The 25,764-nt window shown below is 36.3% G+C and overlaps 1 protein-coding gene across 4 annotated transcripts in view; it reads right to left on the bottom strand.

Annotated features, from left to right (window-relative positions):
- Positions 1–3,317: 3,317 nt before the first annotated feature.
- tbc1d1 (TBC1 (tre-2/USP6, BUB2, cdc16) domain family, member 1) overlaps positions 3,318–25,764 on the bottom strand; it is an 85,159-nt gene continuing 62,712 nt past the window's right edge. For all 4 annotated transcript variants that reach the window (XM_048197498.1, XM_048197499.1, XM_048197500.1 and 1 more), the window contains 7 exons: positions 24,364–24,525; positions 20,201–20,362; positions 17,244–17,488; positions 12,588–12,747; positions 8,070–8,239; positions 5,199–5,375; positions 3,318–4,888 (listed from right to left, as the gene is read on the bottom strand). In XM_048197498.1, coding sequence (XP_048053455.1) covers positions 4,676–4,888; positions 5,199–5,375; positions 8,070–8,239; positions 12,588–12,747; positions 17,244–17,488; positions 20,201–20,362; positions 24,364–24,525 — 1,289 coding nt within the window. In that variant the 3' untranslated portion in view covers positions 3,318–4,675. The remainder of the gene's footprint in view (positions 4,889–5,198; positions 5,376–8,069; positions 8,240–12,587; positions 12,748–17,243; positions 17,489–20,200; positions 20,363–24,363; positions 24,526–25,764) is intronic.

Genomic DNA, 25,764 nt, shown 5'->3' on the forward strand with positions numbered 1-25,764 from the left:
AGCGCAGTTGCTCTCCACCGACTGCGCTGACCAAAAGCACGATGGGAAACGACTTGATGACGACACAGCTTAAAGCTTATTGGTTTAAACAACCGTGATGTATTGATCTCTTTTAAAATGTTTGATTTTGAAACACTAATACCATGATTTTATGCGTATAAATTATGTGTGAATATTCCAAAAGTCTCTGACAGTGCGATCTCTCTGTGGGTTATGTGACTGTTATCATATTTATAAAAATATATAAAAACATGTCTGTAATTAAAATAAAAATGATTGATACACACATCCTTCGAATGGAAATAAATATCAAGTACTTTGGGTGTATTGTTCATTATGTTTATTTTCATTTAAAAGCAACAGAACGTAAATTACATCCAGTTTATCAGCAACACAGTGCACGAGTGTGAATCCCGCGATATCCGCCTTTGATCTCGCAGGTGTCTGATGCACTACGAGAACGGAGAATTGTCCGTCTTGCCTGCACTTTTTCCACTCCTCCCCTCACTGCAGCCGCCTACTCTCGGCTGAACTTCAGGCGAGGCTAGGCGCATCTCAAACAAGCCTACTTTCTCCCATTCAAAACAATACGAGTGACACGTCTTGTGTTATTCTGTAGTCTTTGATGGTACTCTTGTTTGCATTCAGAGTGCTGATTGGCTCACAAATAGAACCTTATAGAACCAAGTTTGAATTTGACTTTGTAGATAGAACCTTTTTGTTTTCTGAATACAAAGTTCGAAAATGTACCCAACTTAAAAACACATAATGCAAATATGTTGTCACAGAGTAAGAATAACTCAAATTTGACAAAAATGTCAGATAGAACCTTACAATTCCGAGGTGACGCAAAATACTATATTTGCTAAATCTACCAATTTATCTTATGTCTAAAGAAATGTATATTATACAGATTTAATTGCTGGGAGTCAATGATATCCAGTTGTTTGAACTTAAATCATATCACTTTGATATATCTGCTTAATATTACATTAATTTCTAACTATTTTCAAACAGAAAATTTCACTAAAGAATGATGAAATACTTTAAGAAACACTGATCACTGATGTAGTAGTTTCTTGTTTACAATTCTGATATGATGTATACTGCCATTATTAGAGCCTTGACAAGTTCTAAATATATTAATTTGAATTTTATATTCATTCAAACAGTAGAGCATGGCACAAGCAATGTCATGTCATTGCAAACAGGTCATGGGTTTAATTACCAGAGAATACATGAACTGTTAAAAATTAAATGCAATTTCAATGCAATGCAATTTAATTTGGATAAAAGCATCTGTCAAAGTTTTTAACATTTTTCATAATTTGAGTAAATATTGTGAAATAGCAGACCATATAATATCAGCATCAGTTGCAAAGTTACTCAACCCCCGTTGTCCTACAAGAAGTATCAAACATTTTGCTGCCGAGAACAAAATTTTATGAAAATAATTCAACAAAGGCATCAGTAAACTATTATAGAAAGTTATTAATACACATTTGAGTGATTCTGAGAACGTAAAGATAAGGAATAATGAAACAAATCAAATTGGCTCTAAACATGATTCATGTACAAAATTATTCAAAAAAGTCACATTTTGTGCAGAATCTTTTATTCTTTATAATCTCCAATAAACGTTGCCTGTAAGTGCTTAGAAGCTTCTGTCACCTCTCTACTGCAATCTTGGCCCGTTCCTCACTTGAAAAAGCTTCCAGATCACCAATAGTCTTTGGTTTCCATGTCACCACTGCTTTCTTCAAATTCCACCAATATTTTCAATGAGATTTCAATCTGAAGACTGTACGGGTCACTCAAGAACATTCATGACTGATCCCTGAACCAAGCTTAAGTAGATTTGGATGTATACTTTGAAATGGCTGTCCTGCAGGAAGGTCCATTGATCATCAAGCTTCAGTCTCTGCACCGAATGCATCACAATCTTTGCCAAAATGGCTTGATACTTCAAAGAATTCATGATGTCCTTCATACATTCAAGATTTTGACTTCCTGAAACAGCAAAGCACCCCCATTACAAGACTGGACCACCTCCATGTTCGACCATGGAGATCTGCTCATAAGCTTTGCCTTTTCTTGCACCAGATGTAATGATGATTCCAGTTTGGTCACATCACTCCATATAACTTTCTTCTAGAACTCCACAGGTCTATCCAAATCAATTTAAGCATATTCAAGGCCTTTTATGTTCTTCTTGGTCAAGAGTGGCATTCGGTAAGGTGCCCCATCATGTGTTCTTTTTATACTCCGCATTGAAGTGTTTTTTCCTCCTTTTATCAGGTCATCTTGCAAATCTTTGGCAGTAAAATTGAGGGTTTTTCTCAGTTGCTCTGATCAAACATTTTATTCCCATTAACAATATTGTGCTTTTTCTTCAACACCCTGAGATTTTCTGGTACAACCAATTTTAAACTTATGAATAAAGCTGCTGGCTGTGTCTCTGGGAACTTTTAGTGTTTTGGAAATCATAGACTTTCTAATGTAATAAAACTATTTGTTCTCTATAGCTTTAGTGAAAGCACTTTTGACTTGGTTTGACATATTTACTCAACTTTAGCACATGCATAGGTTAAATGGATATATGTGTAACAGCACAAGCTAATTTACTTTTGTTATAGAGTTTCCAAAGGCTTAATTTTGTTTTAACACAATTTTGTACCATACCATGTAGCACCATCTGTAGCACCATCTTGTATGTTACATATTACCACGCTTGCTTGTACAGCTTATTTTTAACCACTTCTCTTTTTTCTGTGCTTCTAATATGTAAAGCTGCTTAGAAACAATTACCGATTGTAAAAAGCGCTATATAAATAAATTTGACTTGACTTGACTTGACAAATAAGTGACTTGAAAACAGCAGCTTTGACTAGGGGTTGAATAATTATGACATAGCTGTGTTACAAAATCCTTTAACTCAAAAGCATTACATTATATATTGACATTATCACTTTTAATTTGCCTCTAAACTGTTATAGATGCAATCTTAAATGGCTATATATAATATATTATCTTAGATATTTTAAATGGCTTTTTACAAACAAACACATGCAGAAGCATGGAGTATTTAATTTATGTAAAAGCTTCTACAAATGATTTCCTGAAGAAATTTATCTTAGTATTCACTTTAGATCATCGAAACCAGGTGCAATGTTGTTTAATGAAACGCTTCATTAGAACATCTCATTCAACAGTATTACATGGAATTGGTCTTTGGAGTGAAACAAACAAATGCGTGCACACACACACACACACACACACACACACACACACACACAAACAGAAACCAACACTGTATATCAAACAATTTAAAATGTATTTTAATGCATATAATAAGAATAATACTCTCAATAAAAACCAATAAAAATAAAGCACTTCATCAAGAATGATGTTTTAACAGTGTCTGTCCTTGTCTTTCCAACACTGAGAAACACAAATGGAATTCTCCAGAAAAGCACAAGAGGTCAAAGGGTAAGGGCTTATTGTCACGCAAATGAAGCAAGATGATCTGTTCTTTCCTCATTCACTCACAACCCTTTTTCCAATGTATTTCCACCTGCCAAAATATTTCACGCTCAAATACAGAGGTGACAACTAATTTAAAACAGACATTTGCGTACAGTGTGCTCAGACAAACGCACTAACACACATAAAAGCACCTGACAGTTTGTTGCAGAGAAGGATTAAAAATAAGGTCTTTGGTTTTCGGGTACCACATTAACAGCAGTGCAGCCAAGTAGCTAAAAACGCATCGCTGGAAACCTCAAAATCCAAATTATCCAAAACGCACATACAAATTGATGGATACTGAGCTTATATGTGAAGTTTTGCATTCGTGTGTAACAATGAAAGGGACCGTATGTAGCTTGAATCGTGTTAATGCTATTTTGGGAAATGTGTCAATCAGCTGCATTCTGTCTGAGCCTCAAGAAGAAGAAGAAAAAAAAAAAAGATTTCTCTGATTATGGAAGTGCACTCAGATATGAAGCTCCTCTTTGGTTTCTTTTAGAACAGAAGATTGTGCGGGTTTACAGTGTACTGGAGGGTTGTCTTTTTTTTGTTTGTTTATATTGCACTGGAATATAATGGTTGATTGCCACATACATACATGCACACACACACAAACATTCACACGAAATAAGAACAGGGTGCAAACATTACACTGCACAGCAAAAGTGCATTGATCCGTAGCCTTTCAATGGGCTGTTCAGTGCTTGCTTGGGGAACTGTCAATCTAATGTCTAAATGCCAATCAAATCTACCTTAGAGAGGTTTGTTGGCATCATTGCAATTTTAAAAACACCAAAACAACAGCAGGGAGTGTCTATTAAAAAACAGTGACCCAAAACTTCTCTGTCCATAAAGTAAAAGCCAGTCATGATAGCTGTAAGAACCAGAAAGGGAGGCATCTCAGCTATTCTTTTGAGCTGTTTAATGTTTTGATCTTTGTTTCTAATGTTTGATCAGTTCTAATGAGAAAGACCAAGATCATATCTCCAAGATCTTCTCAGGTAAAGAAACTACAGTGCCCTGAAAAAACCCTACCCCGTCCTAGGATTATGACAGAGGTGATATTTACAGGAGGAGCTTGACAGCAGAACTGGTGATGACAGTTGAGTGTTTATAAAGACTAGACTCTGCATCCTCACTGGCACAGTTATTGGTTGTTGCTTGTGTCGGTGAGGTTGTCCTGGTCAGGGGAGGGGCTGTTTATACCCAGACTCCTGAGGAGATCTCTGAGTTTGGATACAGTCTGCTGCAGCTCGGTCTGTTCCTGCTGGAGAGTCTTTACCTCCGACTGTAGCTCAGACTCTCGATTCACCAGGCCGTCCACACGAGTCTCCAGAAATCTGATTTTAGCGTGGGCAACCTGATGGAGGAAGATAATGACCTTTAAGTCAATTGCAATGTAAAAAAAAAAATAAAGTATAAAATATTCAGGAAGAATTTTTGCAAGGAAACCATTTACACTACATCTAATGCTGAATTTAAACAGCTGAAACAAAACTACACACAAAACAAAACCCAAAGAAAATATTTTGAACGCTGAGTATAAAAAGAAGCACCATTTCACTTTGAATCTTGATTATGTTAATGCTGAAAATTCAGATAATTCAGAGTCTTTAATCTACGTAAATGCAAATATATAAAGGGATTCTGCTTGGGTTAACATGAGCTACCTGTAGCTCCTCTAGGAGGTCTAAGTTTTGCTGTCGGAGGCTTCCATTGGTCTTCTCCAACTGGGCAACTCGCTGTGATTGGCTGAGAGTGGAGGGACCATCCAAGAGCTCGTCCTGAAGAACATGATATTCCACCTCATAGGCCTGCAGCTGCTTACTGATATCCATCTCCGACACCTTCACAGAGACATGTACAATTATACAAGATGAACATGTCAAAGATGGGCAAGTCAAAGCATGTTTATTTGTGTGTGTGTGTGCGTGCATACAAATGTCAGTTATATGATGAGGGGGGGGTCTAAAAAAACTTCATTCAACATCCAAAAATAACAAAATGAAAACATATAGTATGTGTGTGTGTGTGAGAGAGCTCTTTGCAACCGCCGTTTTAGAGTCTCATAAATTTATAAAAAGTGTAGGGTGCTCATACACACTTCTTTGACATCAAACGGAGATATCTTCAATAAAATTTTTATCTCAGTGATCCTATAATGGGAGTCATTTATATGGCAGTGGAACTTCATTATTTATTTAACAAAAACTAGGCCAAAATGGAAAAGCCATGGTTGACAAACTAAGGACACCCTTATTGTTTCCTTAGGAAATAAGAGGGTATGTAACAAGCAGGCACTTTGATTAATCAATCATCAGCAAAGTGTGATGACCTCTATGAAAGCAGAAGTTTTGGCAGTTTGCTGGTCTGGAGCCTTCAGGTGTGTGTTAACACAATGCCAAGGACGAAAGACATCAGCAATGATCTTAGAGAAGCAATTGTTGCTGCCATCAATCTGGGAAGGGTTATACAGCCATTTCCAAACAATTTGAAGGTCATTATTCTACAGTAAGGAAGATTATTCACAAGTGGAAAACATTCAAGACAGAAGCCAATCTTCCAAGAGGTGGACGTCCCAGCAAATTCACCACAAGATCAGACCATGTAATGCTCAGAGAAATTGAGACTGTAGAGTCTGAGGTGTAGTTCTTGGGCTGTCTGCACCAAGAACTACACCTCAGACTCTACAGGCCTCAGTTAACATGTTAAATGTTCAAGTTCATGACAGTACAATTACAAAAGGACTGGACAAGTGTGGCATGTTTGGACGGGTTTACAGGAGAAAACATGGCAGGAATTTGCAAAGTTGCATCTGAACAAACCACAAGACCAAAGTGGAGATGTTTGGCCATAATGCACAGCACCAAGTTTGGTGAAAACTAAACACAGCATATCAGCACAAACACCTCATCTCAAAAGTCAAGCATGCTGGTGGAGGGGTGATGATTTGGGCTTGTTTTGTAGCCACGGGCCTTGGGCATCTCACAGTCATCAGGTCGACTGTGAACTCCTCTGTATACCAAAGGATTCTAGAGTCAAATGTGAGGCCATCTGTCTGACAGCTAAAGCTTGGCCAACTGCAACTGGACAATGATCTGAAGATCACTGAGAATGGCTAAAGAAAAGAAAAAAATAAAGGTGTTGCAATGGCCCAGTCAAGTCCAGACCTCATCCCGACTGAAATGCTGTGGTGAGGGCTGTGCACAGACGAATACCCACAAACCTCAATAAACTGGAGCAACATTGTAATGAAAAATAGGCCAAAATTCTTCCAGAATGAAGTGAAAGACTACAAATCATACAGAAAATGATTACTTCAAGTTATTGCTACTAAAAGTTGATCTGTAAGCAATTTGTTCATAGGGTGTCCTTAGTTTTTCACCCATGGCTTTTCCATTTTGGCCTAGTTTTTGTTGAATTTATAAATAATGACACTGTGTGATATGTCATGTGTTATTGTTCATCTGAGGTTTTATTTTCCAAATTTTAAGACCTGCCAGGGACCAGATGATTTTTTTTATTATGATACGGAAAACCATGAAATTCAATAGGAATTCAATAATGTCCTAACTTTTTCACATGACTCTCTCTCTCTCTCTCTCTCTCTCTCTCTCTCTCTATATATATATATAGACACACACATAATTTAAAAAGTGTAGAAATTTTAAATATGAAGCAAATAAATTTAAAAGGATTCTCATTCTATACCTAGATTTTGATTAGTTAAAATTTAAATTCATCATCAAAATCATCATTATCCTCTACGTTACAGGGAAAGATATTCATAGGATAAAGGTGTAAATTTCAGTCTGTTCCTCACACAGCAATCATATGGCTTTGGAAGACGTAATATAGCGCACAGGCCACATTAACCACTTTTATGGGTTGTTTGATTTATGTGTGTCTACTCTAGAATGTATTTACCAACCCTTATAATAATAAAAAAAAAACATAAAAATGTAGAAACCTGCTTGCTTATTGACTCTCCTTGCTAGAATACGAGTAAATGACATATTGCACAATGCTTTTCGCATTTGTTCATTTTGTTACACTTGTTTTACTTAATTAATTTTCTTGCTGCTAAATCTAGTCATCGTACGTGGTTGGGCATCATTTCAAATATTCAAGAGAGAGGACAGCACTCCTGATAATTGTCTTGTATGAAACGCCTTTTCATGTAAGAATAATTTCACACATACACACACACACACACACACACACACACACAGAGCAACACCCATACTTTACTAACTCCATCTATTATTTGTGCCGAGTTCATGATGAAACTAGTACTTATGCAAAACCACATATGAAGATGAACACAGGACACACCCAAGCACGAGTATGTGTTGATTGTATAGGGAAAGACACACGTATATGGGTGTCACCACAAAAGCACAAAAATAATCCACACCCAAATGTGCCGCTACCTTGACACCTAGCGAAAGTAAGCATGTGTATTTATATGAGTAATACATCTATTTGGAATGCAGGTATGGTGGTGGAGGCATGCAAGTTAACTCTGACACAGATATTACCTGATTGATTGTTTTTTCCATTTGCACGAGGCCCAGATTGGGTAAAGTTGTTTTGATGAACTCGACAATTGACTCTAAATTGTCATGCTGGAGAATTAGAGGCTTGTGGCTGCCAAGAAGACTCAAGGCAACCTTGAAGATGACCTCTGATCCCTGAAGGAACAGCATATCTGGAAAATATAAAATCAATAAATACTGTTCAATTCAAGGAATCCATTTGAAGGCATCTATGTTTGACTGTTTGACAGCAACATAACATAACATAACATAACATAACATAACATAACATAACATAACATAACATAACATAACATAACATAACATAACATAACATAACAACAACATACACCACTAAAGTTCAGTCGTCTATAAGCAGCGTGCCTGATAACAAATATATTAGGGATGCACCAATTCTTCACCATTTTGTCAAAATAAACAAACATTAAAATAAAATAAAACTATCATTTAAAAAATTAAGAATTGCTAAACAGTTTTATTAAATTAATTTTGTGTTTATAAATGAACTTAAAATTAATGTTAAATCAAATAGGGAAAATAAGCATAAACAATTAATAATATCCAATATGCAGAGGGCAATTTTTGCCTCAAAGTCATTTATTAAAATCGTTTAATGCGCACCTAGACATGGATTATCCAAGTAGCCAGTGAAATGGGTGGGGAAAAAAAGGTCAAAAACAAATTTTGCTTATTTAACTACTTGTTTACATTATCATAGTTTTAACCTTGTAATAATTTGTATTTTTCTGTTGTGTAAAATAGCTTATTAAGAAAAAAACATCATGCATATTTTTGAACCGTCATATTTTGCTAAATTATTAATGTGTGTAAAATTAAATATGTAAACTTATGACCATAACAGTTGACATATATTCTATTATTTTTATATTACTTTATTGCATCTACTTTAATACAGTTTTTGCCTAAGAGTAGAAGAAATCTGCAACTGAAAATCTCCAGTAGATTTGTTGAGAGCTGTGTTTGCACTGTATGTGTGTGTGAAGACAAAACATTGTAAACAGAAATGTGTACGTTAGCGTGCGTAAAATGAGATGAGTGGTTCAAGATGGTATACGATGGTTCAACTGATTACCCTTGGAAAGAGCTATGTGAGTTTGTGTGCCACAAGGTCAGTGACATTCAGCCTTATAATCACACCACACACACTGTCACGGAATTGTGGCAAAGCAAAACAAAGTTAGCGCCAGTCGCTAAGCACCAGCGATTGTGATTATCATGCATAATTAACTTCAGCTTTCCCATAGAAGATAAAGAGAGATTGCAAAGAAAGATAAAGAGGCACAGGATTTTCAGCTCTTTGAAATGATAAATGGAGAAGGGCAGATGATCAAATTATTCAGCAACAAATGCATTTTATATATATATATATATATATATATATATATATATATATATATATATATATATACACAGGTGGAATAAAAAAACAAATATACAGTTTTATTTCTGTTCAGATTGCAGTTGCCTTTTCAAATGTAATATATAAAAATACATCATAAAAATACAAATTATTAGAAGTTTAAAACTATGATAATGTAAACAAGTATTTAAAAGGGGTCCTATTATTCCCTTTTAGGAAGTCTTGATTTTGTTTTTGGTGTGTACTAGAATAGATTTTCATGCACGACTGTTCAAAAAACGCATTTTACGCATATTTTTCAAATATTTTACATTATTGCTCTTCCCAGTCTGTCTCAGGGTGCTTCTCAATTCTTATTTGTGCATCCTCGTTTCCTTTCCTCGCGTCTTAGCGCCACCCCTTCAGGATGCGAGGGAAGGACGCAAGGAAAAGATGTGAGGACGTAGGAACTGAATCAAGTGAAATGATTTATCCTCGCTCCCTTTGGCGTCACTTCAAAGCGTCATCAGCTGCGCTCGAGGGATCTACTCATATGTTGTTAAAGTTTGGTTATTTAAAAAATTATAATAAATATTAATAAAGCAAGATGCCCCATTGAAATATATGAGGTATAAAGTTTATTTAAACTGTAAAAGTAAAGCATACATTTAAATTATTGTGACAGATATGAAGGGGGAGGAGAATTTTTGCATGCGTCAGGTTTCTCGACGAGAAAGACTTCCGCAAAGGATGCACCTGTGTATCCTCGCTCATGACTCCTCAGGAAGCCTCCTCACTCCTCGATCCTCGCCTCCTCGCGGTGCAATTAGAGAATTGAGATGTCCTTCAAGATGGCTGAGCTCGATCGTTTTCCGGGTCATAGGATGGAGGACGGAGGAGCGAGGAAACGAGGAGGGATATTGAGAAGCACCCTCAGATGCACTGTTTAGTTCCTGTTTTGAAGAAGCCCCTCCTTCCAAAATACAAAATGTGCTCTGATTGGTTAGCTGGACCAGTTTCTTCTGATTGGCGAACAGCTTAGAATGTGTTCTGGAAATGTCACACCCTTGCCATAACCATTTCATCTGCTCAGGTCTAAATATTAATGATGCCATCAATTTTGCCATACCAATTTGAGCCTGATTCAAACCCTGAGACCGGTTATGAACTAGACAATTGTGCAGAACCTTTGCAAGTACGGATGTATAGGATTTTACAGGAGTTGTAAGTTCCTAAAGATTGGTGAACAGTCTTACAAAAGCGAGAGCCCCATAGCAAAACACTTCATCAACACTGTAAATGTAGCTAGCAGTCTAGCGGAGCCATTACATGTTGTGATCCATAAACAACTGTTTGTCCCAACAAAGTGGGAACTGCTGCATTTGTGAGTAGTTGGCATTGTACTCTCTTAGGTTCTGGAAGCTGTTCTCCATAAAATGTGCAGCACACAGATAAACGTTGGGGTTATAAAGTTCAGGAACAGTGTTTTTTTAAGTTTGTTCACCTAGGCCGAAAGAATGGGGTTTTGGAACCAGGGTGAAAAAAAACAGCATCTCTTCAACGTGGCAACAACATGCTACTAAAGCAGCTCTTCTTCTGTGACTTCTCTAGCACAGCTCAACCAGGCCTCGTCACTTTTTTTCTGTATTTCGTGGGTGGGGATTAGCCATTTAAATGAGTGATATTGTGACTTCATAAGATCCGGAAGAAGCGTGTTGTAGTCTCAATGAGCAGTTTGTTGTAGTTCTTAAAAAGTGTTTTCTGTGAATATCTCCCTTTGTAAGGGACCTTGCAGATCTTTTTTATGCTCAAACAGTAACATTACGCACTAACTAATGTTGAAAAAGGGAAAAAGCAAAATAGGACCCCTTTAAATAAACAAAATTTGTGTTTTTGACCTTTTTTCCCCACCCATTTCACTAGCTAGCTGGCAGTGTTATTTTAGTATTATTTATGCACTATTACATTATCTATTAATATTTTGAATTCGCTTTTATTTTTATATTTTCAGCTTTCATTTTAAATTTAGTTTTTTGTAATATTTATGTTCAGCTTTAATTTATTTTTTAGCATTTTCAGTTATAAACATTTTTGTACTTCAACTTAAAAATTATTTTATTACAGTTAGTTGCAAAGGCAACATTTTAAATTTTGTTACATTTTTAAAGTACAAGTTCATGAAGTACATTAGTCATTAATTTAATTTTTATAATCTAAAATTTTATAATCTAATATAATTTTTTCATCTAAAATTTTATCTAAGCTTTATTTAAATTAACAAAAATAATTTGTAATAGTTTTAGTTAAAAATAAAATCATTACTGTGATTCCTTACAAAAATAACAGCACAATAAACCATGTGACTTAAGATATCATCCATGTCTGTAGCTCAAACAGGGCGTATTATGCACAAAAGATTAATACTTCAGTTAATGGATTTTGTGAAAGTATGTGCAATAGCAGGCACCACTTAAAAGAGACAAATAACAAAGAAAGTAAAAAACAGATGCTAAAATTCTTCCCCAACCTGTAAAACCACCCTTTAAGATGAAAACTGATGCCAGCTAGCAACATTTCGTTAATATCTCTCTGTAGACAGGCTGTGTTTGTGTACGTGCAGATGTATATGTGCACCTGACTGTATATGGTAACAACAAAAGAGAGAGAATGCGCTGTTGTGTATGTGTTCCACAGTATCCTTCAAGACAACAAAAGAATGCCAAACATGTAGACCATCTTCATAAACACTTCTATGGAAATTGAAAGAATGGCAATGCGTCACTATCAACCACAGTGGCACCTGATCTGCCTGCTGATATCTCCTGACGTGCTTTCGTTTTAACTTTTTACTTCAATAAAAGATGCTTTTTATCTGTGGCTGGTGTGGCTTGGCGGTTAAACATCTGAGCTGGTAACAAAACCCAAGGATTGTAGGTTGTACGCAATTCATGAACTACAACCATTGTGCCATTGAGCAAGGAACTTCTCCAAAGGGACTGTCCCAGTTTTAAATAATTCTGCTTAATGTATAATTATAAAAAGCATTGTGGTAATGGGTAATCTCAGGAGCTTATTTACATTGGAAAAGGGTGTGTTGAGAGTGTGTGCGTGTAAGTGTGAGTAAGGATGTGTGCATTCACCGAACACTCGAGCCACGAATCCAAGTGGGAAATGTGAGGCAAAGGCAGTGAGGAACCAAGGAGCAGCGTACAGACTGGGCCCGATCTCGTACTGTTCCAGATGAGTGTGCAGATCTCTGTGATAGTCGTGCAACAGACGAGACAGCTGATACATCTGAATCTAAGAAAGAGAGAATTCACAAGACAGAAGTCAGTAGAATATACTGTGTGTATATACATGAAACTATATTTACACACAAAAACAATCTCTCTTCATCAAACAAACATTAAGAACCATGATGGTTTCCATGGTGGTGCTATTAATTACATGCAGGGCCTGACATTAACACCTGCGAACCCACTGAATGCGGGTGAATTTCAGCACTGGCATGTAACGCCATCACTCATTTCTCTGTCAGCAGGTTGGCACACAAACCCACCTCCTCTCACTCGTTTCATATGCCCTGAAAGAATATTGTTGATTTGACAGGGCTTGAATTTTGGCGTGGGATTGCGCATTATTTTACTCATTCCCACCAGTAAAAATACCAAGTGAATATAGTTAGGGGTGTAATGGTACAAGTATTCTTACCTAAACTTTTCAGTACACGTCTTTTGGTTCGGTATATGTGTACCAGAGGTCGCGTTAACCGAAAATTGTCCGTCATTGACGGAATTTTTTTTATCAATGACGGAAAAATCTGAAGGCCGTCCATCACGTTGACAGATTACACTGAGGGTGATCTATTGTAAATTTTAACTGTAATTCCCACCCCTGTCCAGTTGGTGGCGAGTGCGCTCCAATGTAGCAGCAGAGCACTGGATCCACAACAAAAATTAAACTGGCACAAATCTTTTGCTATGCGTTTGATAAGGCACAGGCGAGTACCCAGAAGTTATCTATCACACCACATTAAAGAGCGCCAAAATGTATTGCTTGAATTTCTTTTCTTTGACTTTGTTCCATATGAAAAGCAACACAAAGCTTTAAGCCTATTGCGATTTATTGGAAGGGAGGCGCACTATGTATTGTTTATTTATCAACTGAAAACAGCATATAGCCTACCTTTCTTTTCGGTTTGAATTATTTCGTTTTCGTTAAAGTAGATATTTCATGCTTTCTATAGAGATATTTCTCATACCTGCAAGGCAAACAGCCTATACGCTGAGTGTCATTTAGCCTGTAAGATGCGCTCCAGTTCACGCACCAGTGATCGCGCCAGCGCAGCCATGTCATGATTATATTTTCTGCTATATTTGCTTCTTATTTATTACATCCAGGCAATTGGTTAATGAAAAATTGATTAAAATTAAGATACAATTTTTACAAAACGAAATTCACTTTAAAGAAAGGCTTTCTACTAAACAAAACTTAATGAAGTGGTCAAAATCATGTCTGACACACTCCATGTCTCCCGATATATTGCGCATCTTATGATGCATCTTACTCATGCTGTTCACTTTTCATAACCAAATAGATGAATTTAAAACATAACATAGGACTATTTAAACATAAATATAAAACTACGTTTTCTTTAATGGCTACCAACACGTAGCCTATAGTACAGTACAGAGAAATTTCACGTGTGAATTACCCGTCATTTTAATTTTCATATTTTAATTATAATAACACATTTATTTGCTTTTATTTTTGTTCAAATGTGAGCAAAAATAAAAGCAATTAAATGTGTTATTATAATTAATATATGAAAATTAAAATGAAGGGTAATAATAGATTATGACGGAATTTTTACGACCCTGTCAGTCAAAATGACGGACAATATTAAAGTCTAACGCAACCTCTGATGTGTACCGACGAATACAGAGTTGTATAGCCCATTAACCACTTTTAACCACCATTAACCACCAATAATCGCAATAAGCTCTGTGTTTACTTTAGATAAGAAACAAAGTCTCATCCTTAAAATTCTGTCCATTTTCAAACAATATGCCTTTTTGTCGCTCTTTGATGTGGCGTGACAGATCACTGTACAGGCGCCTCATTTCAAACAGCAGTGTGGAGCGCGAGTGAATGCGATCATCCCTTCCTCTTTAATATTAGTTACAGAATAAACATAAATGAACATCTGAAGGTATATTGAAATATACAGTACAACTTACTGAAACGTATCTCGTGTGATCACTCAGTGTTTCAAACATGGAAAGACATCATTGAAACAGCTTGTAAACAATATGTCGCGTTCGCTAGAGAAACTCTTTCGCTACATATATGCACTATATTAGCCTATATATTCAGTATATTTTACTTAACCTGTCTTGATTATTTAATGTATATGTTTAATGTATGTTTAAATAAATCTGTCATGAAAACGAGTTATGACGGTCACTATGTAAATTAATATATTTTAGTACTGAATTGGAGTAGAAACAGATTTTGAAGTTAATGCAATGCATATATGCAATTTACATGTTTACATACAATTTTTATGAGTGTTGATTATTATATCTAAAAATAAATAGCAACTTAATTTAAGAATTTGGGCTCTGTTGTTAATTGTAACCTTTAATATTATAGTAATGTGCAAGAAAGTGCTCCCTATATATCGTTTACAGCATTAGATGAGATTTTTTTATCCATAAGAAATTTTTAATTAGCGGTTCAAGCACGAAGTGCTGAAACCCTATTGTAATTGTAAGGATTTTTATTATTATTATTTCGCCATAAAACGCATCGTGCAGCCTAAACCATATGGCCTAGAGACTTGAAACTTTCTGTCAGATGGTAGTAGTCTTGCTCGCTACTCAGATACCCGATTTTCTAGGAGGACATTGGCGTATCTTAAAAAAACATGGCCACCATCAGCCAATGAAGTTTGAGCACCTATTAGACAAGGTTAACAGAGGCCGATCGGAAAGAAACTTGATGGGCATGTTTGACTCATGGACCTAGAGGACTGTAAGAATTTTGAAAGAAATCGGCCACAAGTTGGCGCTAATCAGTTTTTACGCCTCGGTAATCACGTGGTTTCATAAAACCACAAAATATGCATATCATTTGAACATTTGCTGAACAACTTTGCCTCAAGAACCAATGCTGTCAATGAAATCGTTCATAAATTATTCGCAAATATGTGAAAAACCTACTTTTGCGAACTAGTCCTAGGTTTTTTGCCCGATCGGAACCAAACCAGTGCAGAAATGTTCTTTGGAGTCTATATATCAATAATTATCGAGAGAATGTTGAAATTTTGATTCACAGTCGCTAAGGGGCGTGAAAACATGCAATGTGGGCGGAGCCACTTTTACTAAAATGGCTATAACTTTACAACGAAATGAGATATTTTCACCAAAATTGGCACACATATGTAAGGACACACTCAGAGGACACCCAAAAAAACTGGTGGAGATCGGGCAATAGATGGCGCTATAACTGTCAAAAAACCTTTAAAAAACATGTTTTTCCTCACTGAATTGCCTGTGTTGGCTATAAATGGTCTTTTCCATCTTTGATCTAAGTGTTTACATGCTTGCTGAATAAAATATAATAACTTTTTATGTGCTTAAAGGCCTTAAATGCTTGAACCCCGGTAAATGCTACTTGCAGCTTTAATTATAATTGATTTTATTTAAAGACAGACACACTATTTCTTCAGTAAACCACTGTTTAAAAAAAAAAAGAAAAAAAAAAAAAAAAAAAAGCAATTTTGTGTTTAATTTTTCTTAATTTCCCTCCTGCTGTACCGAATCCGTACCAAACCGTGACTTTAATACCGAGGTATGTATCGAACCGTCATTTTTGTGTACCGTTACACCCCTAATAGTTAATAAACCACTAGCCACAGTGGCTGGTGAGCAAAAAAGTTAATGTCAAGCTCTGATTACATGATTAATTATTTTTTAAATTTATTTGATTTATATGATTTTTAAATGCAGTAAAAAATAAACGCAACTCATTACTAAAAAGGAAGTGAACTGAACTATTTAAATTGTTTAAAATTAAATAAAAATATAAAAAAACAATAATGAGATCACGCTAAAGTTAAGATTTCATAAAAAATCTATCCCATAAACTCTTTAACATGAGAAATTCTTCAGTACAAAGCTAAACACAATAACTAGTTGTTTAGTAAAAACTGAGTTTTGACTGAAATCTGGTCTATGGGACAATGACATATGGGTTTGTCTCAACTATGTTCAGATATGAAAACACATTTGGCTGGACAATCAATATAAATGTCTTTATTGTCATGTTTGACCAATTTAATACATCATTGCTGAATATTAATTAAAAAAAAAAAAAAAAACTTTTGAACAGCAGTTTACATAAACCTGAGAAACACATATCTACTTGGCTAAAGAATTCACCTTTTCTCCAATCAAAGATCGAATCATTTAAAATGCCTACAAGAAAATTTGATTTAAAAGGGCTTTATCCTGTCATCATTTATTCAACATGTCATTCCACACCGCCTGACACTGTCTTCCATGGAAAACAAAAAGAGACTGAATAATGTATAAATAACTTGCTGCTATTTGGCTGGTTATGTGATTAAACATTGCAGCCACCATGAAGGAAATGTAGAATAAAGGCCACTGATATGACAGCAGTCTTCAGCTCATATGAATGTATGTCCTTAAACATTTGGCAAAAGCACTATTTAGGTATAAAAAAAATCATGTGATGTCATATATTTGACCATGCGAATGTTACTGTACCTGTAGTATGATCATATCAGGTCTGTACTGTTTCCGCAGCCCCATCTCATACATGAGGAATTTGAGCATGTGGAATGCGTCCTCCTCACACATGTGGAGCAGCAACACGCCGGCCACAAAACTCAAGCCCTGGCAGTAACCCACCTCTGGGTCCAGTAGAGAATATGCCTTCAGTAGATTATAGAGGGACAGCTGGCCAGCCCCCAGCTGAGTGCTGAAATACGGATGAGTGGGAAATGTACGTCCTGGGAAAGGAAGAGAAATAATCATTCAAGTATTTTTTTTTCAAAGCAGTTTGAGTGAAACAATGCTGCTGTTGTTGTTGATGTTGGCAGAGACATTATATAACCCCCTGCTCATTCAGCTCAATCTCCTCCTCTTCCCTCTGGTCTTACAGTGTTCAGACCGATTCAGAAGTTACTCTCATGAGTGTACGGCCACACTTAAAAAGAAATAATTGACAGAAGGACAGACCTGGGGCCTGATGTTATTGTTACTATTTGAGGGAATTGTATTTTAATGACTGCAAACAGGCAAGGTGTGATTATTTTTGTCCAGCCTGGGAGGTTTAAGTGGTTAATTTCCCATCCAGTTGTCACATTGCCTGATGTGATACAGGATCGTGCGAGTACAACAGAGAATTCAAATGAACTCACTAAGCAAACATAAGGGCTGTTTTCGCGCAAAATACCATCAGAATCCCTACCAAAGCGTAAAGGCCCATTCACACGGATAAGATTTAACTTCTAAAAAGTGAGATGCAGAGAGAATGAAAAAATGCAAGGTCTCAAGACAAGTTGTTTGAAAACTTGACATGCCATTTTAAAACCACCAAATGAAATATCGGTATGCAAATAATGGGTCTGACACAATGATGCAATCACTGACATGGTTAAATTTATATATTTTTTTATATATATATATATATAAAGAGGTGACGAAAATGGAAAATATGACAAGAATGCACAAAATTGTGTGATTAATTATTGCATCTGAAGTGGCATAAGATGAAATAAAAATTGCCATGGCAAATGGTGTCATTCACTTTAATAAAACAATCTAAATAAACCTTTGAATACTTTTTGGTTGGAAATGTTTAGAACATAAATGTATATATTGCATGAAGTGTGCATGCATCTTGCAATATAAGAATCTGCACTATCTGCACTATCTACAGAATCTGCTTTCATGTTTCTCATCTGAGAGGGCGTCATCGTAGAAACAATATACATTCCTATAAGATTAGGTGTCTTCCTGTGTTGTAAAGATATCTATCTCTCTTTTCCCCCTGCTGTCCCTGTGCTGAGAGCCAGTAACACCTCCCTTTCTTTGTCTGAGCCTCCCCATTAATCTCTCCATCTTCACATCTGTCCATTTCCACTAGTGTCTCAACCATTCATTCAGCCTGAGGTTCTGCAGAAGTTGTTCTCTATAATAACTGAGGTAATGATCATTTTGCAAAGAATGGAGACTTTTGTGTATACTCAAATGACAATTTTTGAAAACATTCCAGGGCAAGCATGAACATGAACAAGTTAGTGTGTTTTTAAGGCAAAGAATGGCAGAAACGTTGTTTTTCGGCATGCTAGAACATAACATTAAACAAGGCCAACAATTAGTTTAGTTGAGTTATTCTCATCAAATTGACAAGTTTAGATCTTGCTTAAGACATTTCTGAAAGGCATCTTGAGCAAGAGCGAGACACATCCAGTAGACTAGAATAAGTCTATTAGACATTCAGCAATGACCTGGATAACTGACAACCTTCAAAAGCAACAAATACCTACAGACCATACAAGAGGTTAACAGTAACTTTCTGTTCCAAAACCTAGTGAGCTGCCTACCAAGAAAGCATTTTAAGGGCATTTGACATTATTGAAAACGAGGATAGCAAACATTTTGAATAATAAGGGGATATTAAGTGGTTAATTTGATTCAATCATTGCAAAAGTTTGGGATCAAAACTTTTGATGTTTTTGAAAAGATTCTCATGTTCACCATGGTTGCATTTATTTGATCAAAAATACAGTAAAAAAAGGTTTAGAGTGAAATATTATTGAAAGTTAAAATAACTGTTTTCTATTTTAATATATTTAAAATGCAATTTATTCCTGTGATGGTAAAGTTGAATTTCCAGCAGCCATTTACTCCACTGACGGATTTTTTTTCAGGAAAAAAGCATTTATTTGAATTACATTTTTTTAACATTATAAATGTCTTCAATGTCAATTTGATCAATTTAATGCATCCTTGATGAATAAAAGTGATAATTTCTTTCTTTTTCTTTTTTTTTTAAAGCATTTTTAAAACATTTTTAAACACAGTAGTGTATATTAATGTAATAAAAATATATACTTTTATTTATTTAATTTAATTTTAAATTTAACCCAACATTTGAGAATTCTATGTATTTTTTAGAGCATTCAACGTTTTTGACTTCTCAGGGCCCCAGTTTGTCCAAGACCATTTTTGAAGGCCCTCCTATTTAAGCTGATATGTACCTCTGCTACTTCTGTTGTAATACAAATAAATAAACAAACAAACAAAAAACTCTAAATACAACTTTAATGATGTACAGCTTTTTTTAACATTCAATAAATAATCATGTTATTTAAATTATTTATTTAGTTGTATTAAGTCTTATTGTGGCCCCACTGGAAGTTTGCAGAGGCCCCTAGTGGACACCTGCCCCCTGGTTAAGAACTACTGTTTAAAAAATATTGAATTGTTAGCACAGCAACATGCTAATGTCTAATTCTATTGGAATCAGTTGTGGGCCAAGTCTCCTGTGTGCTTCATGAGAGGAGTGATATCAAGCATAGTTGTTGCCTATCAAGAATGTCCCAAATTGGTCACTTATGAGGTTCAATTTTAGTTAGATGGTGCCTATGTAAGCTCTAGGCAGCAGAACATTTCACTAAGCTTTGACACAGTCCCATTGTGTCTTTAATACTAACCCAAGTCTATGAGGATGGCATGCTGTTGAGATGTGAGCTGCTTCAGAAGTTCTTTGTAAGGAGTGTCATTGTTAGGAGGTTTGGCGCTGGGCACTTCCTGCCTCAGCAAATACTGCTCTGAAAGAAACTTCCAGATCTCTCCTCGATGCTGACGAGGAACACCTGAGACAGAGAAAAAAAACAGAGAGAAGAGGAGAAAGAGAGCGTTACATGCCTTAAGCAGAACACCACAGTTTGTGAGTGTTTTTTCAGAAGTGTGTGATCTCATCTGACATGTTGATGGATGTCCGTACAATCACTTCAAGAAGACAAAGTCAACATGAACAACGATTGACGTAAAACGGTAAAAAGCATCCCCATTCACACACATCCGAAAATGACATTCACAAACATCACAAATCCAAAAACCAACTACAGGCTTAAAACATGGTTCCTTGTGTAATATCTGAGCCACTAGCGTGACTAAACAGAATTGCAAACACTCAGCATTTTGTCTCCACCACAGCATATCATACATAAATCAGAACGATCATCAGTGTGTGAAGAATTACACCAGAATTATCGAGATAACGTGAACTATGTGTAGGGGTACGTGATCATTTCATGTGAATGCCACAGGTCCACGGAACTTGAACAAGTGAGTTTGTGTGTGCATTCGTGCATGCAAGCTCACCATTCACAATAATGTTCTGCAGAACTAACATTATAAAAAACTGACTATCAAAGAGACAGCTCCTCTATCTATGAATATCAAGCACTCATGCAAATATTTGGCATACACCATCAAATATGAAAAACAATAATAAAATATATAGTTAACACTATATATACACTCAGGGTTTCTACAGGTTTCATCAAATCTAATTTAATGCTTATTAATGCCTTTTTAATGCCATATATATATATATATGTGCCGCTAAATGTCGATAGATGACGACATACGGCAATTCGAATATTCATCATGTCATTGTTGTATTCGCATTCTGCCAAGTGTCAGCCCTTTACATTTGTTTGCTTCTCTGCTGCTACACTTTTGCTCACATAATATATTTTATCACAGCCAAATTCCCAATAAAATTGTTTCATATATTTTTTCTGTTTTTGTTGTCAGACAATATGAAATGGTGACTGAAACGCGGCCCATTAAGATTACACAGGGCTCGACATTAAGCCTCGTCATGTGGACAAGAGTAAATCAGTCACTTGTACGAGTAAAACAGTAGCTTGTCTGGAATTTTTTTTTTTTGTGGTGGAAATATAAATTTGTTCTGAAGCAACAGACCTTATGTAGCCCCGCCCCTTTTCAGCGCTGCGCTCATTGTCTTTTGACTTCCGGTTTGTATTTCCACAGTGATCTTACGTATTTATGAATGAACTGCTCATCTTCCCGGTCTACTGACATTTGTTAAGACATCTGCTTTAAACATAACAATGCCCATGATAACTTTCATTAACTCTACAACAGGTAAATTCACTTCACCAGCTAATTATTCTTCAACAGCGATGCCATAGAAATATACAGGGCTACCGCGAAAACGGAAGTTCAAAGACAATATTCTAAAGATGGCGGCGCGCATGTTTCTCTGGAAAATAAGGTCTATATCCTTTCAAAATATTGCAGCTTTGACATAGGTAAATCTGCATATTTTTGATTGATTACAACTGCATTAATTAATGTTATGGGATTGTTTTAAATACTTTTTGAAAATACAAATATGAAATGTTGGAGTGGAAATTATATTTTAAAAATGAAACTAAACCACCAGTAGGTGGCGTCAAGGAGCAACATTTTTAAACATTTATGATACGACCCCTGAAGTTTTGCTTGCTATTATATACCATAATACTTACGAGTTCTAACAGTCGCTGTGATTTTGCCAAGACATGTTTCTGCATAAACATATAGCGTCAACAGCGCAACATTGTTATCGTCACTAATGATAATTAAATGTAATAAAATCAGTCACTCGCGTTTTGGTGATTCCCAAGTTGCTGTTTTTTTTTTTTTTTGGTATTTACGTTTTAATCAGGTCCTTGTGTGGTCAGGAAAGTAAAGTTCGATCCCTGACATGTTAATCGAGACGCTGTCTGACAAAATCACCATACACATAAGATAGACATTTGCTGTGATTTTGGCTATATGTACTACACGTAAAATGATCACTCAAGTTAGAAGCAATAGTATCTATTTTATTTGTTCTCAGAGCGCACATCCTCAATGCTGAACCAGAGAGGCTGAACGGCTGCGGCAGGAAAGCAAGATCTCGCGCTCGTGCGCCAGCTCCTGCTGGGTACCGGAGAGTCTTGGAAGCTGGATCAGGTTAACAAGTCGCTATTCGTCACAACGAGCTTTCTTAGAAAAAAAGTCGCAAAAGGGGCCTGAAAAGTCGCTAAGTTGGCAACACTGATGCAGCCTTCTGTCTACAGGTCCCAGCCCGCCGCTGTCCAAACCGGCGTTATGGCAATTTCACACCGGCCGGAGGCAATGACCAAACTGGTTCCGTGTGCGTATCACACCAGTGTATATATTTTGCGACAGCAAATCAAAGTAATTTATTATTTAGGCTTTATTCAAAATAAACTGGTAGTATTCTTTTTCTTTCAAACTATTTAAAAATTTAATGCCTGTAGAAATGAAATTTAATGCTTTTCAATGCTATTTAAGGCCTTAATTTTCGCAAAATCCATTTAATGACTTTTAATGCTTTTCAATGCCATTTAAGGCCTTAATTTTCGCAAAATCCATTTAATGACTTTTAATTAGGGCTGTAACGATATGCGATATGAAATTGAAATCGCGATACGCAGGTCCACGAACCTGTATCGCGATGTGAGAAGGCAGAATCGCGACACACCCCTTCCAACTCCCAGAGTTATCCTTCCTGTCCAGATCCAATGCTACCACATTTTTAAATTACTATAAGTATTAGGGGTGTAACGATTTATCGTAGATGGTGTGTCTCAATCAGCTCTCTAGTTCAGTAAGTGTTTCGGGCACACATTGAATCTTGCAAGCAGGTTTAAACGTTTCTCATGTCAGTCTCATACATGGTCGCGTGAGAAAAGTCGTGGCTTTCTTTCACCGCAGTGCACAGGAACAGCTGTGCTCACAGAAAAGCAAAAGACGCTTGCGATGCTTTGCTTTAAGAAGTTCTGTGGGGCCGTTCACATATTGCGTCTTTTCCGCGTGCAAGTCAGTTATTATTATAAAAAATGTAGCCGTGCGGCAGGCGCGCTCATAATGGGATCAACGCGGTCGCGACGCGCGTGCAATTCTCAACTTCTCAGAATGCCGCAAGCGCACCGCAGGTCGTGTGACAAGAATCAACCGATCAGCTATGGACTTTCCGTAACAAAACATCAAAAGCTCAGCCGAACAGCTGATCATAGCTGTACATGGTGGTTTTTATATCTTATCTCCATCAATATATCTCGTAGTAAAACTAATGCAAGGGCTAGAAATCATTTATCCTTTGCAGAAACATCCTGATCCTCTTGGAGAGCTCAGTTCATGGTTGCATAGCAACGACCGACGCCACGGGAGCGCAAGCGCTTTGGAAAGAAGGAGAAGCGGTGCGGCCGCGCCTTCCACGCGTTTTTAGACGCGATATGTGAACGGCCCCTATTCATAATTCTAAGTTCATGTTAAATTTAACATTTTTTTCAGTGACAGACAGCCCTATTCAACTGTTAATTTGAATACAGAAGGTTTTTATTAAAATTTTATATTTATTTATTTTATTGAAATGTTGTATGTACAACATGTATGTACAACAAGGAAAATTATTGAAATTTGTTCATGTTTTTTTAATAAATCTTGTTTGAATTTCAGTTTCATTTTGTTCAAAATATCGTGATACGTATCGTATCGTGAACTCTGTATCGAGATACGTACCGTATCGTGACCTGAGCGTATCGTTACACCCCTACTTTTAATGCTTTTCAATGCCCCGCGGATACCCTGTACACTACTCTAAACGGAAAACTGATACATAAACTGTCTAAAACAACATATTACATACTCCTCACTCAATGTTCAGTTTCAGTTCAGTTAAGCCAGATGTCAAAACATTCATTAAATAGGCTGATGGCAAACCTCATAACTCAGTCACATCAACTTCAACATTCTTATTTATCTGTGGGTGTGTCTGCATTTTAGTTACCTTGTCCCACAGCTGTGTGGATCTCCTCTGTGTCGAATCTGACCTTTGACCTCCCAGCGGTGGTGAGCATTCTCTCCCAGACCAGAGTGACATCTTTCAGACATGGAGTGATCTCTTCATAGTCCAGCTTCTGTCGTCTGCACTGCAGATCACTCTCTGAAGCTGTACACACATTAAATGAAATGTTAAGAAACTGAAACTATGCAGAATAAAAATGGTGGAGCTAAAGAATAGCACATTAACAACTGCATTACACCACTGAGCATTTAATTACTTACTGGTTGCATGAATTATTTTTCAGTAACATTTATGGGTTCTGATGTGATAAACTCTTAGCATTTAAGCTTAAAGGGTTAGTTCACCCAAAAATGTCATTCCTGTCATCAAGTACTAACCCTTATGTCTTCCCAAACCCGTAAGACCTTCGTTCATCTTCGGAACACAAATAAAGATATTTTTGATGAAATCCGAGGGTTTCTGAACCACACATAGACAGACATCAATGTCATTGCATTGTCTTTTGAGGTCCAGAAAAGTATTAAAGACATTGTTAAAATAGTCCATGTGACTACAGTGGTTCAACCTTAATGTTATGAAGCGTCAATAATACTTTTTGTACTTAAAAACAAAACAAAAAAAACAACTTTATTTCTTCTCTCCCCTGTCAGTCTCCTATGCAGTTTACAGAGCAGATATAAATCAAAGACCATGCTGTATATGTGAGCACCACAATGCATGTGTGTGATGCTGACGCAGGAGCTGGCCAATAATGAGCAGGTGTTCCGGCATAGAGCGCGGAAGCGCTGCACTGCGTTCACTGCGTCCACTGCATAGGAGACTGACAGGGGAGAGAAGAAGCTGTTGAATAAAGTCGTTATTTTTGTTTTGTTTTTGCCCACAAAAAGTATTCTCGTCACTTCAAAACATTAAGGTTGAACCACTGTAGTCACATGGACTATTTTAACAATGTGCGGTTCAGAAACCCTCGAATTTAATCAAAAATATCTTAATGTGTGTTCTGAAGATGAACAAAGGTCTTACGGGGTTTGGAACGACATGACGGTGAGTAATTAATGACAGAAATTTAATTTTTGGGTGAACTAATCCTTTAATTCACATAGCCCAAAACCAACATGAAAATATTTTAGATCTATAAAAAAAAAGTGTGTAACAATAGCTGCTTTTGTTGCTATTATTAAATTATTATTTATAATATACATTACTTTTTTAGTTAACATAATCAAGCTGTTAATTTCTCTATCAAAAATAATTAAAAATTGGTTTTACATATTGGTTATCGGACACAAACATATATACTACTGTTTAGAAGTTTGGGGTCCGTAAGATTGTTTTAATGTTTTTGAAAAGCCTCTTATGATCAGTATTTTTGTGCTTACTATT

Source organism: Megalobrama amblycephala, linkage group LG7 (assembly GCF_018812025.1).
Source record: "Megalobrama amblycephala isolate DHTTF-2021 linkage group LG7, ASM1881202v1, whole genome shotgun sequence".
Taxonomy (NCBI): Eukaryota; Metazoa; Chordata; class Actinopteri; order Cypriniformes; family Xenocyprididae; genus Megalobrama; species Megalobrama amblycephala.